At 42.1% G+C, this 18,674-nt stretch overlaps 1 protein-coding gene across 2 annotated transcripts in view; it reads left to right on the plus strand.

Annotated features, from left to right (window-relative positions):
• The window catches only part of nrg1 (neuregulin 1), a 77,071-nt gene extending 62,126 nt beyond the window's left edge, over positions 1-14,945 (plus strand). For both annotated transcript variants that reach the window (XM_061802182.1, XM_061802183.1), the window contains 4 exons: positions 772-874; positions 2,605-2,731; positions 2,828-2,949; positions 14,214-14,945. In XM_061802182.1, coding sequence (XP_061658166.1) covers positions 772-874; positions 2,605-2,731; positions 2,828-2,949; positions 14,214-14,853 — 992 coding nt within the window. In that variant the 3' untranslated portion in view covers positions 14,854-14,945. The remainder of the gene's footprint in view (positions 1-771; positions 875-2,604; positions 2,732-2,827; positions 2,950-14,213) is intronic.
• The last annotated feature ends 3,729 nt before the right edge of the window (positions 14,946-18,674 follow it).

Consider the following 18,674-nt stretch of genomic DNA (forward strand, 5'->3'; position numbering starts at 1 on the left):
CTAAAATTCTAATTATACAATTACACATTTTCTTACATTAATGGAATTATATTTACTTTGTAATTTAATTAAATTGTCTCATTACATGGCGGCACGGTGATGCAGCTGTAGTGCATTGGCCTCACAGTTCTGAGGACCGGGGTTCAAATCCCGGCTTTGTCTGTGTGGAGTTTGCATGTTCTCCCCATGCCTGTGTGGGTTTTCTTCAGGCATTCCAGTTTCCTCCCACATCCCCAAAACATGCATTAATTGGAGACTCTAAGTTGCCCCTAGGTGTGATTGTGAGAGTAACTGTTGTCTGGCTTCATGTGCCCCGAGATTGGCTGGTAACCAGTTCAGGGTATACCCTGCCTTCTCCCAATGACAGCTGGGATTGGCTCCGGCACTCTTGTGACCCTCGTGAAGATAAGCAGCACAAAAAATGGAAGGATGGATGTCTCATTACATGTAATTAGTTACCCCCCCCAAAACCTGGGATTGATAAGAAATTGTCTTGTTATTGTTCATTTTCCCATAGTCATAAAAATATGAACACGCAAAAACTAGATGGCAAAATAGAAAATACATGTACAAATAAGTTTGTGGAAAAATGTATGAAAAAAACCTTGTGTTTTAATTATTATGTTTGTTTGTGGTTGGAATTCAATTTACAGTGTGTGCGTGGGTGTGCGTGTGTGTACATGTAAGTGTGTGCTCGCATGCATGTGTGTGTGTGTTTATGTATTTGTGCTTGGACATGAAGTTTAAAGAATTGACTCTCCTCTTTTTCAGAAGCTGAGGAGCTGTATCAGAAACGTATCTTAACGATAACAGGAATCTGCATTGCACTCCTAGTCGTGGGAATCATGTGTGTGGTCGCCTACTGCAAAACCAAGTACAGTATGCCACGTTATATTGTATGTTGTTGTTTTTTTTTTCGTAGAACTAAAGAGTACATTCATTAGGTTGATTATAACGGCCATTTATTGTCTGAAAATCTATGCAGTCTATTCTCGTGCAGAATTTCATCATTAATTGGACCAGAGAGCCAATTTCTGCAATGAAAGTTACTCTAATAAACTATATGAGAAGACTTGAATTTCCCTTTACTTTTGGAAGCTATAACTCCTTTGTGGTGTGTATATTCAACCAGGTGCACAGACTTTTTTGGAAGCAAGTGCTCAAGCTATAAAAAAAAATGTGTACCGATCACTAAAATTATTCAGATAATTAAGAAATAACAGTCGTGTACAGCTTATTGGAATTATGTGTATTTTTCTGTTATGCAACTATCCCATTCTATAACTATTAACGGAGGAGGGGACAGTTGGCAAAAGTCAGGGTTTTGTGATATCCAAAAATGAGACCAAGATAAATCATTTTAAAACTGTTTTTCACTATTAGTTACCCTACAACCTGTATAGTTAATCCATCAATCCATCCATCCTCTACCCACCACTTATCTTCACAAGGGTCTTGGGTATGTTGGAGCCTATCCCACCTAACTTTGGAGAGGAGGCTGGGTTCGCTCCGAAATGCTTGCGAGCCAATTGCAGGGCACACCTAAACAAAGAACCTTTCGCGCTCGCATTGAAGAGAGTATTAGCATTAAGAGTCTTAGAGTCTTCTATTAACTTACAGTGCATGCCTTTGGGAAGTGTGAGGAAACTTAAGTACCCGGATAAAACCCATGGGGGCACAGGGAAAACATGCCAACTCCACACGAGCTAGGCCAGATTGGAACCCAGGTCCCCAGAACTTTGAGGTGAATGTGCTAACCAGTCAGTCACCATGCCACTCTGTACAGTTCAATTAATCAATCAATTAATTAATAAAGGGGAAATAAAATGAACAACCAAGTTATCTCAACTTGGTTGCGCAATTGAATACACGCTCATAAATAGACTTTTGGCTCCGATCAGAAACTGATGACAGACTCATGTTAACACAAGTGGCACGCTTTAAAGCACTGCTGATAAAAGTGGGAGCATATGTACAATTGTCCCAAGGACTGAAATACATGCCTCGCAAATATAAAAACATATTGTGTGGATAATTTTTTTTTTTTAAATACTGATGAATGGAGGAGGCAGCACAGTGTCGCAACTGTAAAGTGTTGGCCTCGCAGTTCTGAGGACCCAGGTTCAATCCCCACCCTGCCCGTGTGGAGTTTGCATGTTCTCCCTGTGCCTGTGTGCGTTTTATCCAGGCACTCCAGTTTTCTCCCACATCCCAAAAACATGCAACATAAATTTGGACACTCCAAATCGCCCCTAGATGTGATTGTGAGTGCGACTGTTGTCTGTCTCTGTGTGCCCTGCGATTAGCTGGCTGGCTGCGTTTGCTTCAGGGTGTACCCTGCCTCCTGCCCATTCACAGCTGGGATAGGCTCCAGCACTCCCGCGATCTTTGTGAGGATAAGCGGGAAAGAAGATGGATGGGTGGATGGATGAATGAAGGAAAAAGGGGCTGCAGTTAAAAAACTTTTTTCGTCCAGGGCAAAAGCGCAGAAGCTAAATGATGTATAACTGTGGCTGTTGCCACAGTCAAACCATGATAAGTCAATTGAATTTAAGGCTAAAAGTTCTCTGAGCAGCCTCAGAATGTATGTTTCTTTTAAAACAGGAAGCAGAGGAAGAAGCTCCATGACCGTCTCAGGCAGAACCTGAGGACTAAGAGGACCAAGCTGGCAAAATCACCCAGCCGACGTCAGGTTTCCAATTTGCCCCTACAGGATTTGCAGCAAACCAAAGTATGACTCCATTCACTATTATGTTATATAATGCTTCAAATGTAATGGATGTGCTCTTATTGATACTAACCTCTTACTTTCTATCATTTAAAATAGCACTGTAATGGGATAACAATCCAACATGCATCTGAGAAACAGACAGAAACAACATTCTCCACGAGCCAATATGTCTTATCAACACAACAACCTACCACACTCGCCAACATCTCCAGTCAAAGGTAACGAAGGACTTCCAACAAAACGTTTGTACAAGTCTGTTTAAACTGGCACTTTTTCGTGAGGTTGCCATGGTTGGTTCAGGTATTTCATACAATAATCTTCAGTATTTAATTCACTATCCCGTAACACCAAACATTGCCCCTATAGCCACGATTTGGTGTGTAGCTTGCTTTACAGCTACTATTACTGTCGCATACTCATCCTTATTTTTCTTAAATGAGTCATGACACATTACTTCTGAGTCTCCACTTCTGTTCAAATCTGACCCCAAAAAATCCAAAATCGGATTCGTAACACTGAAGTGAACTGCTACATTTAGTTTTGTTTTGCATACATTACACCACACAAAGAACCAATGCATGCACAAGCAAACAAGTGAGCAATGTCAAGATGATGGGGAGGTGCAAATGTTTTGGCCTTTGAGGACTTCGAGGGCTCGAGATTACGATTAGGATTCGACACCAAGAACTGAGCTAATTGTTGAAATACCGGTCATATGTATGCTACGTGTTATGTGATCTTCGTCCATGACCATGGAAAATTACTCAGAATGTTGACAAAGCGCCTGCGAATAGGGCACCTGAAACAGGGAGCCTGTCAGTCTTGACTCTTGGGCACGGACCCCTGTCATCACGGGCCTTTGGAATTCTCATCAATTATCATCACACCATGATCCGAGTCTTTCTCCAGGAATTATTTTGTGAGCTTTAAAATTTTCTGCCAAGCATTGCATATGTACAGTGCCAGTATTTGGCAGATTCCTGCTTTCTGTTTTTTTTTGCATATCTTTCACACACAAATTATCAAAACAATTTTAATATTACTCAGAGCCAACAGAAAGAAATCTAAAATGCAGTTTTCATATGACAATTCAATTTATTAAGGCACAAAAACAGACCTTATAATGGATTGTACCATAATTTGCAACAATACCTAAAATCAAGTGTTTGCAGTAATTGGTAATGTGTCTTTTACATCGCTCTGGAGGAAATTGATCCCACTCTTCTTTGCAGAATTGTTTAATCTTTGCTGTATTGGAGCGTTTTCTAACTTGAATTACCGTTTAAGGTCACACCAGGAGCATATCAATTGGATTTAAATCCGGACTTTGACTTGGCTGTTCATTTTTTATTTTTTTTGGTTGAGGTATTCAGAGGTGGATTTGTTGGTGAGCTTCGGATCAATCTTGCTGCATGATCAAAGAGCGCTTGAGTTTGAGGTCACTAACTGATGGCCGGACGTTCTCCTTCAGGATTTTCTGGCACACAGCAGAATTCATTGTTCCATCATTTACAGCAAGTTGTCCTGATCCTGAGTTAGCAAAGCAGACTTAGACCATCACACTGCCACCACCATGCTGCACTGTTGGCATAATATATATTTTTTTATTAAATGCTGTGCCATTTTTCCGCCAGATGTAACGGGTCCTACACCGTCCAAAAAGTTAAATCTTTGACTAGTCAGTCCAGAGAATGTTTCTCCAAAAGTCTTGAGGATCATCAAGGTGTTTTTTGGCAAATGTTGAGGCCAGCGAGTCCATCAGGTCTTTAGATGTTGTTCGAGGTTCTTTTTTGACCTCATGGTCGAGTAGTCGTCATAGCACTCGGAGTAATTTTGGGAAGGTTTTCGACTGTTCCCAGTTTTCTCCATTTCTGGCTAATGACTCTGACAGTGGTCTTGGAAATGGCTTTGTATTCTTTCCCAAACTGATGGCTTTCAATCACTTTTTTTCCTCATTTCTTCTTGCATTTCTTTGGATTGTGGCATCATGTATTGGTTCTCAAGCCTTTGTACCTTACTTCACATTCTCTGACAGATTCTATTTACTGTAAGTGATATCTTGATTCAACAAGTATGGTAGTAATCAGGTTTGGGTGTGGCTTGTGAAACTGAACTCACCTTTCCCAAATTTGCGATTAGCCACAGTGACTTAGTGATTTAAAAAAGGAGGGCAATTACTTTTTCACAGATGGTCAGAAAGGCTTGGATTTTTTGTATCTTAATAAATTGAATGGTAATTTGAAAACTGCATTTTGTATTTCCTTGGTTGTGTCTGAGTGATGTTAAAATTGATATGATGATTTGAAACCTTTGTGTGTTATGGATATGCAAAAAAAAAAAAAAAGAAATATAAATCAGGAGGGGGCAAATACCTTTTCACAGTACTGTACCACCTCACACATGTGAACATGGCGTGGCATGTTATAGAACTGGTGGAATAGTAACTGACTAATATAGGATTGAAGTACTTTTTTAGTAAAGCACAAAGGAGCAAAGGGGTTTGCGTGCATTTCCTTTTCCTAAAGATTTTTGTCCATGATGATAAAATCCAGTTCCAGTTAACCTTAAATTCTGACTTTCAGCAGCAAAGCAGATAGTGAAGATAACCACGCTTCTTCTGTGTTTATCTATATGGTGCCGAATCACAAGAGAACTTGTGCCAGTGCATTTTACAAATGGACCAGGTCTACACCACACTCCTCACTCATTTAAAGACTAACCAAAACCCCATGAGCAAGCTCTGGTGGGGAAAAACTCCCTATTCAGTATAAACATCAACCAGACCCAGTGGCTGTCTGCCTTGACTGTTTGGATTAGAGAGTAGAAAAGAAGAGAGACAGAGTAAGAGAGTGATAGAAAGAGAGAGATAGACTGAAAAAGGGAGAGCAATAGAGAGAGGGAGAGAGACAGACGGACAGAGACAGACAGGGAGACTCAGAGAGACAGAATCTTTAGAGCCAAAAGCCAAAATTGTTGGCACTTAGAACTGATGACACTGGAATGTTCCAGAATGTATATTGGTAAGTCACCAAGCTTCTCAAAATGTCATTTGAACACAATGGAGAAAGCGAGATCTTTTTGGAAAATCACATAATCTCTGATGTTAATCATACAATGAAAACACTGTATCCACTTTGCAATTTGGAGCAATCGTGGTTATTGTCTGGGGCTGGCTTGCTGTGTCTGGCACAGGGTGGCTTGAATGTGTACCAGGTTCAGTGAAATCTCAAGATCATCAAGGCATTCTGGAGTAAGAAATGCTGACTGGTGTCAGAAATAAAACACTTTTTGGGGGAAACAGTTTGAAGAAGGCACCCTTCAAACATGAAACAGCTGGAACACAAGCTGTGGGCAAAACCACCTTGTGATAGGTGGAGAAGTGTCATTAAGAATTACAGAAAATATGTGATTATGTCAGGGGTGTGGTCAGGCCACTGCTTTGGGCGCAGCTGCCTCCGGTAGCCGCCCCACACATGCACCGTATTGACACTTATTAGGCCAGGCATATAAGCCTTACTTGTCATTTTCAATTGCCAGTTCGTTGTGCTAGAGACTGCAGTAGTCTGCTTGAGTATACTTTTGTTACATATTTGCCTTGTTTTCACACCCAGTGTTTCTGTGCCACCACATCTAAATCAAGTCTTGTTTTTCGCCTAGAAGTAATCCAACCTCGTTTTCATGTTTTTGGCCTGTTGTTACGGGTTTTTGTGCCTCTGCCTTTCTTGACTGCTTACTTGTGTATTATCCCTGCCTGGAATAACCCCCCCCCCCCCCTCCCTCAAAAACATGTCACTGGCTCTGACTCCTGCATTTTGGTCCAGCCCCATGTTGTATGCTCGAGACAGATTGCAATGATTGCCTCAAAAGGTTGTGTAAAAATAATCTTGAGTCAAAAGTTATTTTTGTTTCAGGTTATTGGACCTCCACTCGAAAGCAATAACAGCAATAACACATTTTCATTAGTTATTTTTTGTGCATTTATATACATTACGATTTTTCAATTTCAAGTTAAATCAATAACCCTTTGATTTTTAATTTTTAGAACCTAGATTTGATCTACGTGTACTCGTAAAATGCACCCATACACAAAATGGACCCTGGTCAGAGGGCTAGGATGGAGGGGAGCACATTTGATCAAGGCCTGCCGTATCAGCATTATTATCACCGAAATATCCTGAAGGAATTAAAATAGAAAACAGACCCCTTATGTTGTTGTCCTGTGTTAAGTGTCCTCCCCAAAAGAATGACCAAAACTACCATTAATGAAATTAAACTGAACGTATTTGTGCTCATCTTATTGCATTTGGACAGCGCGGTGGAGCAGCTGGAAAGCGTTGGCCTCACAGTTCTGAGGTCCCGGGTCTTGGACCTGCCTGTGTGGAGTTTGCATGTTCTCCCCATGCCTGCGTGGATTTTCTTCGGCCACTACGGTTTCCTCCAACATCCCAAAAACATGCAACTTTAATTGGATACTCTAAATAGCCCCTAGGTGTTATTGCGAGTGCGGCTGTCTGTCTCTATGTGCCCTACGATTGGCTGGCAATAAGGTCAGGGTGTCCCCTGCTTCCTGCCCGTTTACAGGTGGGATAGGCTCCTGCGACCCTTGTGAGGATAAGTAGCTAAGAAAATGGATGAATGATTGCATTTTATGTAGATTTAAAATAACTACAAAGTTCAAATACTTAACTGGTGCATTGAAAAATTTGACTAATGCAGACACTGGTGTCGGAAAAAAAAATTATGCAAACTACAATGTGATCTCCAAAACAAACTCCAGTATGCTGTTGACTTCACAAACTCAACCTAAACCTTTTTTGTTTCTAGGATTTACCAATCCTTTGAATAATTGATCTAAGATTTAGTTGTGTGACCGTTGTTTTTTATAACCACTTCATATCTGTGTGGCATGGAGTCAACCAACTTTTCAACCTTTCAGCTGTTATTTTGCTAAGATTCAGACATGTGATTTTTCCGCTTATAGGCGGAATTACGTCTTTTTAAATTGCATTGATTTAAAGAAAATAAATAAGTAAAATTCAGCAATATTCCGACCATAACCCATGCCAGAATCTAAACTTGTTCATATTCCGATCCGACTTTTGCAAGGAAGGTGGAAGATTAGATACAAGACTGTTGATAGGTCAGGAGGAGCACATTCGACCAATGAAAACGCTTGTTGTATACGAGGCAGTTTATGGGGCCATTTGCAATTAAACACAATGGCGGTGCTCGAGAGGGAAGACGCCTCTCGAGTGAAAGAAATTGATGGACATCTCAAAAATAAGTTCCAATGGGATTGGATGAAACGAGAAATTGTCGATACAGTTGGAAAGAAGGAAGTTACCACTCTGTTAAGCGACGTTATTCGCAAAATCGATTGACCTGGTAAAGCATTGTGTAGACAGGGTCAGGATACTGTTGACTATGGATCAAGAAGTTTGAAGGCATTGGACGTTTACACGAAACGACAATAACACGTCAAACAACTGAAAGCAACGAAAACGAACTTTTCCATAGATGGTATATTAAGATGTCAACCCAAGGCCAACAACCAACTCCAGTTGCAAACAGGCTAATCAATAATGAGGTTCTCACCAGAAGCAATTACTTGTAGAAATGTCTGTATTATTTACTGATAACGACACATGATGTTAATAATTGTCAAATTCATGCGTTTCAATCATTTACTAAAACAGAAATTAAAACATTTTTGAGTGGATACAATATACACGTAATGAAAGCATGTTTGCATGCATTGATGCCAATCTGAATTCAAGTTAGTAGTTTATCCATCCATCCATTTTTCTTTGCCACTTATCCTCACCTGCACCTAAATAATGAACGATCATATTGTGTACATTTTGAAAACAGAATAGCATTTATTTATAGATGTAGTAGATAGCTTTCATTCATAATACAATTTATAAAACTTGCACGTTAAAATTGATCATGCTTGCAGCCCCCAGACCCCCAGCTATTTTTCAGCCTTTTTTCATTCAGTCAAATCACATGTCTGAAGATTCCTTCACGACATTCCACAAACATTCCAGAAACAGCATTTATGATGTCACTCCACAAATTCTTGATTGCATTAAGGTTTGGGGTTTGGGCTGGCCACTCCATGACATGAACTTTGTTGATTTGGAACCAAGACTGTGTGGATGTTTACGACTGTGTTTGGGGTCATTGCTTTGTTGGTACACCCATTTCAAAGGCATGTCCTCTTTAGCATAAGGCTATCTTTGGTATATCGTGAGACGCTGGAGCCTATCTCAGCTGATTTAGGGCAAAAGGCATACTACTTCTTGAACTGGCCATCAGTAAGTCGCAGGACAGAAGTCTATATACTTCAAGATAAATGTGTCGTTGTCTCCATTTTGGTTGGATTGGCTTTATTTGTTTCCTATGTTCCTCTGCCTATGCTCCATGTCTTGTTTGGTCATTTCGTTAGCTGTTTCCATCTGTTCATGTTTACCCTCCTCCCCTGTGTTGACCAATCTGGTCAGCCACTCATGTTTTGTCCAGGCGTTCCTCGTCTTGTCAATTTTGTAAATTTAACTCCCTGGTTTCTTTCAGTTCTTGTCGATTCATTTTGTTGTTGACGTCATGTCTGCCCATACCCTTGGCATTGTCCCTCTGTACCATGTCTTGTCACTAGTTTAGGTTTCCATCCATTGATTTTCTGAGCCACTCATCCTCACGAGGGTCACAAGAGTGCTGGAGCCTCTCCCAGCTGTCAACAGGCAGGAGGCAGGGTACACCCTGAACTGGTTCCCAGCCAAACACAGGGCACATGAAGACAGACAACAGTCGCACTCACAATCACACCTTGTGTCAATTTAGAGTCTCCAATTAATGCATATTTTTTGGGGGATGTGGGAGGAGACTGGAGTGCCCAGAGAAAACCAACGCTGACAGGAGGAGAACATGCAAACTTCACACAGAGAGAGTCGAGCTTGAACCCTGGTCCTCAAAACTGTGAGGCTGCGCCACCATGCTGCCTTGTTGAAAAAGACATTGCTTGAACACTCGGGAGAATGTAATTACCCTTCATAAGTTTGAAAGAGACCCTGTTCGTTGTGAAAAATGGATTGTACGGGTGCAAAGGACGAGAGCTTCGTGGGTTCCAAATAACAGGTAGGTGTGTATACCATGACGTCTTAGTGTATTACCAACAGTCACCTTGGAAACGGTGGTCCCAGCTCTTTTCAGGTCATTGACCAAGTCCTGTCGTGTAGATCTGGTCTGATTCCTCACCTTTCTATGGATCATTGAGACCCCACGAGGTGATATCTTGCATGGGAATCAACTCCGATTGAGATTGACCATCATGTTTTGCTTCTACCATTTTCTAATGATTGCTCCAAGAATGGACCTTTTTTCACTAAGCTGCTGGGCAATTTCTCCGTATCCCTTTCCACTTGTGTGCAGTTGTACAATTTTGTCTCTGGTGTCTTTGGACAGCTCTTTGGTCTTGCCCATTGGACAAGTTTGGGTCTTACTGATTGTATGAGGTGGACAGGTGTCTTTATGCAGCTAAAGACCTCACACAGGTGGATCTGATTCAGGACAATACATGGAGTAAAGGTGGACTTTTAAAGGCAGACTGACAGGTCTTTGAGGGCCAGAATTCCAGCTGATAGACAGGTGTTCAAATACTTATTTGCAGCTGTACCACACAAATAAATCAATTTAAAAAAATCATACATTGTGATTTCTGGATTTTTCTTTTAAGATTATCTCTCTCACAGTTGACATGCACCTACGATTAAAATTTCAGACCCCTCCATGATTTCTAAATGGGAGAACCTGCAATATAGCAATGTGTTCAAACATCAAACAACATTTTATTTACTATACATAATACCTAATACCAACTGCCCTCATGAATTCCCCCACAACATCCATTAACCTTCTCTTGCTCTTTTGCCTGGCAGCTCCATCCTCAGCACCTGTCTACCAATGTACTCACTTGTCTCTGGACATGTCCAAACCATCGAAGTCTGCTCTCTCAAACTTTGTCTCCAAAACATCCAACTTTGACTGTGCCTCTGATGACATCATTTCAGGTCATTTCTAATGCTATCCAACCTGCTCACTCCTCGCGAGAACCTCAACATCTTCATTTCTGCCACCTCCAGCTCTGCTTCCTGTTGTCTCTTCAGTGCCGCTGTCTGTAATTGGTACATCATGGCTGGCCTCACCACTGTTTTATAACCTTTGGCCTTCTTCCTAGCAGAAACTCTTCTGTCATACAACACACCAGACACCTTCCGTCAGCTGTTCCTATCTGCTTGGACACGTTTCTTCACTTCCTTACCACACTCACCATTGGTCTGGACTGTTGACCCCAAGTATTTGAAGTTGTCCACCCTCGCTATCTCTTCTCCCTGAAGTGTCACTCTCCCGCCTCCACGCCTCTCATTCACGCACATACATCCAAGACAGGATTTGTGGTACTGCATGCACAAGTCTGGTGTGGCGGAGAAATATGTTAGAATAGTACAGGACATGTATGACAGCAGCAGAACAGCGGTGAAGTGTGGCGTTGGTGTGTCAGAAGAATTTAAGGTGGAGGTGGGACTGCATCAAGGGATCCGCGCTGAGCCCCTTCCTGTTTACGGTAGTAATGGATAGGCTGTCTGATGAGGTTAGACTGGAATAGCCTTGGACTATGATGTTCGCAGATGATATTGTCATCTGCAGTGAAAACAGGGAGCAGGCGGAGGAACAATTAGAAAGATGGAGGTAAGCACTGGAAAAAAGAGGAATGGAGATTAGCCGAAGTAAAACAGAATTTATGTGCATGAATGTGAGGGGCGTCAGGAGGAGGAGTGAAGCTCCAGGGAGAAGAGATAGGGAGGGTGGATGACTTCAAATACTTGGGGTCAACAATACAGCGCAATGGAGAGTGTGGTAAAGAAGTGAAGAAACGGGTCCAAGTGGGGTGGAACAGTTGGCAGAAGGTGTCTGGTGTTCTATGCAACAGAAGAGTCTCCGCTAGGATAAGGGCAAAGTTTATAAGACAGTGGTGAGGCCGGTCATATTGTACACATTAGAGACGGTGGCACTGAAGAAACAACAGGAAGCAGAACTGGAGGTAGCAGAAATGAATATGCTCGCATGGAATGAACAGGTTGAATAGGATTAAAAATGAGCTCATTAGAGGGACATCCAAAGTTGGATGTTTTGGAGACAAGGTTTGAGAGAGCAGACTTAGATGGTTTGGATGTGTTAAGAGACGAGAGAGTGAGTATATTGGTAGAAGGGTGCTGAGGATGGAGCTGCCAGGCAAAAGAGCGAGAGGAAGACCAAAAAAAAAAAAGGTTGATGGATATTGTGAGGGGGGATATGAGGACAGTGGGTGTTGGAGAAGAAGATGCACAAGAAAGGCTGAGATGGAAAAAGATGACCCGCTGTGGCGACCCCTAACGGGAAAAGCTGAAAGGGAAAGAAATTCTCACAGCTCTGAACACGTTTTTGTTCTTAAAAATTGGAACTAGCACACTTTTCCTCTATTCTTCAGGCATCTTCTCACCCGCTGGTATTCTGTTGAATAAGTTGGTCAAAAATTCCACAACCACCTCTCCAAATTGCTTCCATACCTAGACAGGTATGTCATCAGGACCAACTGCCTTTCCATTTTTCATCTTCTTGAATGCCTCTCTTACTTCCCCCTTACTAATCATTTCCACTTCCTATTCCTTCACACTCGTCTCTTCTCCTCTTCCTTCTTTCTCATTTTTTTCCTTCATCAACTTCTCAAAGTATTCTTTCCATCTGGCACACTACTGGCACCAGTCAACATATTCCCTTCTCTATCTTTAATCACCCTTACCTTCTGCACATCCTTCCCATCTCTATCCCTCTATCTGGCCAACCTGTAGCAATCCTTTTCTCCTTCTTTCGTGTCCAACCTGTTGTACGTCGTCATATGCTTCTTGTTTAGCCTTCACCACCTCTACCTTTGGCCTACGTCGCATCTCAATGTATTCTTTTCGCCTCTCCTCAGTCTTCGCAGTGTCCCATTTCTTCGCTAATGTCGTTCCTTGTATGACTTCCTGGATTTTGTGGTTCCACCACCAAGTCTCCTTCTCCCCTTTCAACCAGAAGACACACCTAGTACTGTCCTCCCTGTCTCTCTGATCACCTTGGCTTTAGTAGTCCAGTGTTCTGGGAACTCCTGTCCATCACAGTCGGCCTACACACCACCATCCTATGCTGTCGAATTACACTCTCCCCTACCACTACCTTACAATCAGTAACCTCCTTCAGATTACATCGTCTGCACAAAATATAATCCACCTGCGTGCTTTTACCTCTGCTCTTGTAAGTCACTCTATGTTCCTGCCTCTTCTAGGAAAAAAAAGTGTTCACTACAGCCATTTCCATCCTTTTTGCAAAGTCCACCACCATCTGTCCCTCAAAGTTTCTTTCCTGGATGCCGTACTCACTCATGACTTCTTCATCGCCCCTGCTTCCTTCACCAACATGTCCATTACAATCGGTACCAATGACAACTCTCTCTCTGTCTGGGATTTTCAGAACTACTTCATCCTGTTCCTTCCAGAATTTCTCTTTCACCTCAAGGTCACGTCCTACCTGTGGGGCATGGTCACTAATCACATTATACATAACACCCTCAATTTCAAATTTCAGCTTCATCACTCGATCTGATACTCTTTTCACCTCCAAGCCTTACTTTGACAGCGCTTCCTTTCAAAAAGCCCCAACGCCATTTCTCTTCCAATCTACTCCATGGTAAAGTAATTTAAACCCTGCTCCACCTGCTCTCTTGGATGCACAATATATAAACCTTTCTCCTAATCAACATGTCAACCCAACATTCAAATTCCCCACACTCAGTTGTAGGCTCTGTGCATTCTTCTTCTTCTGCCAATGCTTCCTCCTCTTCTTTGTCTTCGACCCACAGTAGTTGAATTTCCACCAACGCCCTGCAGGTTAGCGATGCCGGGCCGGGTGTTGTTAACCCGGGCCACGACTGATCCGGTATGGGATTCTTTAGATGAACGCTCATATTTGTTTGGCACAGGTTTATGCTGGATGGCCTTCCTGATGCAACCCTCTGCATTTATCAGTGTTTGGGACTGCCCTTCAGATTGCACTGGCTCGTGCCTCCATAGGACTGTATTGTATTTCCTCATTGTGTAATCGTAGTTGTATGCATATTGTACATCACTTTCTTGTATTCTAAGTTCGGGTTCTGTTTAGTAATGACCCAGTTATCTTCTCTAAGACAATCTCAGGTGAGGTAGTCTTACTATAATTAATTATCATCAGTTTCATGGGAGGATCAATTATTCGTGGAAATTCTCTAATTGTGGTTGGGCTTCGGCCCTAGTATCCACAACTTCTAATGAAACTCTCCTTTCTAATATGTAAATCTTTTCTTTGTTTGTGTAGTCTAGTATGTTTTTCATGAATATCTGTTCTTATATTTTTTTTTTAATGTGTGTTCTAGGTATCTTTCGGATGAGAAAATCCTGCCTCCTTTGTTTACGGTTTCCTGCACACCTCCTGCAACTCCAAACTCTCCTCCTTCAGAGACGTCAGCCACTCTTTCGAGCCAGGCCATCTCGGTCCCCTCTGTGGCTTTGAGTCCCTCAGCTGAAGAGAAGCGCCCCCTACTCTTGTCAAAGGCAAATCCCCCACCCAAGTCCTTAAACCAAGATGAACTTAAGAGAACCTCTGCACATTACAACCATGGCCAAGAAGCAGATAGCTTACCAGCTAGCCCGCTCTGTGCCATGGAGAATGATAACTACCAAATCACAGTCACTACGGCTGCTAACCATATGATGTCAGCATCCGCAGAGAAACTAGCGAACGCAAACAACATTATAAATAACTACAGCATCAAAGAACCAACAGTTATCAATGGTTATGTGCGGTGTAATAAAGAGTTCAGTACTGACAGCATGTTGGCCAGTGAATCAGACAATCCAAAGGGGAATCACACACCATTTATTTCTATAGAGAACGATAAATCCCTGCTGATCAGGGCTAAGGATAGCAGTAGGACTACTGAGGCATCAATAAATGGTGACCTGCAAGCCATGTCATCTAGTGCCCCCACCAAACAAGAAACAAGAACTGTGTAAGGGGGGGGGGGGTTGCTTGTTTGGATTAAAAAAAAAAAAATCAACCAAGAAAAAAACGTCACTATTAACCTTTATTTTATGATAAAAACATTTGCGGCAAAATGACTTTTAATGAGAAATGAAAAGCAAGACTTTTATTTTAATTATTTAGTGGAAATAGAGTTTTATAAATTAAAAAAAATGTACAAATTTGTTGATGTAGATTAAGTGCCATACACAAGTATGTAGCGGTGTGTAAAAATATCAATGTATATAGTAGAGTGTAATAATATCAATGGTGCCTTTCTGTTGGGAATGCCTAAGGGAACCGCAATTGCAAACAGGCCCATATATTCATCCTCTTCATTTTCTAATCAAGAATAACATGCTAGCTGCCTTTGATGTCTCATAGTTTGAAGTGAAGTTCAAATATGTCAGTTTGGTAACAAATGTTCAGAATGCATGCTATATCCTGTCCTGGAACTGCAACGTGAAAGCCATTGGATCATGCCGGTTGGCCAAAATTATCAGTCTCATTCTCGACTGTTCTAACTGCTATATATAACTGAAATATGGACAGGACACTTTTGAATGATTTCAGATTTGTTATAATATGACATTTTATGAAAGAATATGTAATACATGTCCATGAAGTACATGACAGATAACGTGCAAACAAAATACAGACGTAATCAGTGAACTTTGGCCATTAAGAAACACTGTTGAGCTCATCTTTGTCAAGTTTTCTTCAACTTGAAAGTCAACACAGTGATCAATTCATACGGGAGTATAAGATTCTCAAGGATGACATCTGTGTCCTGATTTTAAATGGTCCAATATGATTATTCGGTTTTACTGATTACATCTTTGAAGGAAAATAGCTGCAGTTTATTTAAAACATAAATAAATCTAAAGCTCTTGTTTTCTTTTTCAAAGCCATTGGAAGACATCCGTGTGTCGTGAGGAATGGTTTTTGAGAATAAAAAAAAACTGCGCAAGATATCAACGTTTCGACTCATTTGTTTGTTGTTTGTAAAGATGATTGGAAAATAATTAATAGAAATCAATGTGGTGATTTTTTTCCTACCGCCGTGGCCCTTTTCTATATTTTGTTTCTCTCATTAACTCTGACTCATCAAAAATATAGCTCCAGTGGAGGACGTTTATGAACCTTGACAAAGCAGAATGGCTTTAGAAGGGAGGGAAAGAGAGCTGGATCGAATTTCTCTTATCTGCAACATTCGATACTTTGACAGTGACAAGGAGCTTCTACTTACACCGCATATTCAGTAGCATCTCAGTTCTCTTAAAGGATCAACGATGTAGCATCAGGGTTGTTCCACAGAGGAGCTATAATCAAGGAACTACTTATCCTTTGCAGACGTCTTTTAAATTCTCGACAGTGAGATATAGAAATGGGTGCATATCAGCTGGACTGTAAATGAAGCAGAAAAAAAAGAAAGAAATGTAGTTATCTTGCTTTTGTCATTTCTTAATTATTTAAGTTTAAGTAAATGTGTTCCTGAATGATTCCAAATGGTTTTCCATGCCTGTGTGTGCACTGCGTTTGGATGGCGATAAATTCAAGGTGTAGTCTGACTTTTGGTCAAACTCAGCATTCAGAAGACGTAACCTGAACCCAATTGAGACAAAAGAAACTGTGCACTGAATATGAGCAGAATTGGAAAAAAACAAAAAACAATGCAAGCCCATGATCTCATCCAAAACAGCACCTTGAGAAACTTTCTGAGGCAAGGGAGGGTATGACAAAAGAGTATATGGAGCTGATTTGCAATCTGGCGGATGAGTGCTTGTGTGTAACCTGTTAGAGCAAGGCAGACCAGTTAAATTCCAGTCCTACTGGAAAAGTAAAGTTTATGTGGTAGGAAAAAGGAGCAGTGACACTTTAGGGTATGAAGTAGCAGCTGAGAGAGGAGGTAAATGTCATGTGTCACAAAAACCTCTTTCTCCCATGTGACAGAAAGCAGATCAACACTTTTGAAACAAAAGAGGACAACACTGAAACCACAGACAAGTGGAACATTCAGACAGCGAAAGTTGTGATGAAGTTGAGCTAATGTGTCGATTTCCACACGACCAAGAAGCGAGTCAAGGAACTGTAGATGTGAACCCAGAGGCTGAACCATTTGTGCCATCTCTGCATGACACCTGACCTGGAGGACGCAAGGTCTAAGAGTGTAAAGAACGTAAAGAGACAGACAGTGGTAATGTCACAGTCAACCACCTCTTGCCCAGAAATAGTTTGGACAGGCTTCCAGGCGCTCCCTCTTCTGGATAATAATAATAATGTCCATCCATCCATCCATCCATCCATCCATCCACATTCTACCGCTTCTCCAGGTCAGGTTGCGGGGGAAGTAGCTTCAGACGGGATACTCAGACTTCCTTTCCCCCGTCACTTCTTCCAGCTCTTCTGGAGGGATCTCGAGGCGGTGGGACTTCACCAGGGAGGCGTCCGGGAAGATCAGATGCCCCAGCCACCTCATCTGGCTATTCTCAATGTGGAGGAGCAGCGGCTCAACACTGAGCCCCTCCCAGATGACCGACCTTCTCACCCTATGTCTAAGGAAGAGCCCTGCGGAGGAAACTCATTTCGGCCGCTTGTATCCAGGATCTTGTTCTTTCGGTTACGACCCACAGCTCGTGCTCATAGGTGAGAGTAGGAAGGTAGATCGACTGGTAAATTGAGAGCTTCACCTTTCAACTAAGCTCCCTCTTCACCACAATGGACCGATACAAAGTCCGCATCAGTGCAGATGCTGCACCAATCCAAGAACCAACATTTGCACTCGTCATAGGGGTTTTAGTCGTATTTTGTCTGGCCTCTCAAGTAGCACCTTTTTGCCATGGGGACCCTCCCATGTGTGTGAAGACCCAGACAACTTAGCTCCTAGGATCATCAGGACATGCAAAATCCTCCACACCGATAAGGTGACGGCTCGAGGAGGGGATAACAATAAAAGTAAGCTTCTTTCGGGGTCTGTTAGGGGTCGCTACAGCTTGACATCTCAGATGATGATAATCTTCTTCTTCTTCTTTTCCTTTTGGCTTGTCCCGTTAGGGGTCGCCACAGCGTGTCATCTTTTTCCGTCTTAGCCTATCTTCTGCATCTTCCTCTCTAACCCCAACTGCCCCTGTCTTCCCTCACCACATCCATAAACCTTCTCTTTGGTCTTCCTCTTGCTCTTTTGCCTGGCAGCTCCATCCTCAGCACCCTTTGACCAATATACACATTCTCTCGCCTCTGAACATGTCCAAACCATCAAAGTCTGCTCTCTCGAATCCTGTCTCCAAAACATCCAATTTTGGGTGTCCCTCTAATGAGCTCATTTCTAATCCTATCCAACCTGCTCACTTCGAGCGAGAACCTCAACACTCACCGTTGCTCTGGATTGTTGACCCTAAGTATTTGAAGTCCTCCACCCTCGCTATCTCTTCTCCCTGTAGCCTCACTCTTCATCCTCCACCTTTCTCATTCACGCACATATATTCTTTTACTTCGGCTAATCTTCATTCCTCTCCTTTCCAGTGCATATCTCCATCTTTCTAAATGTTCCTCTGCATGCTCTCTGTTTTCACTGCATATCACAATATCATCTGCGAACATCATGGTCCAAGGGGATACCAGTCTAACCTCATCTGTCAGCCTATCCATTGCCACTGCAAACAGGAAGGGACTCAGAGCTGATCCCTGATGCAGTCAGACCTCCAACTTAAATTCTTCTGTTACACCTACGGCACACCTCACCATTGTTCTGCTGCCATCATACATGTCCTGTACTATTTTAACATACTTCTCTGCCAAGCCAAACTTACGCATG

The sequence above is a fragment of the Syngnathoides biaculeatus genome, chromosome 17 (assembly GCF_019802595.1).
Source record: "Syngnathoides biaculeatus isolate LvHL_M chromosome 17, ASM1980259v1, whole genome shotgun sequence".
NCBI classification, from domain to species: Eukaryota; Metazoa; Chordata; class Actinopteri; order Syngnathiformes; family Syngnathidae; genus Syngnathoides; species Syngnathoides biaculeatus.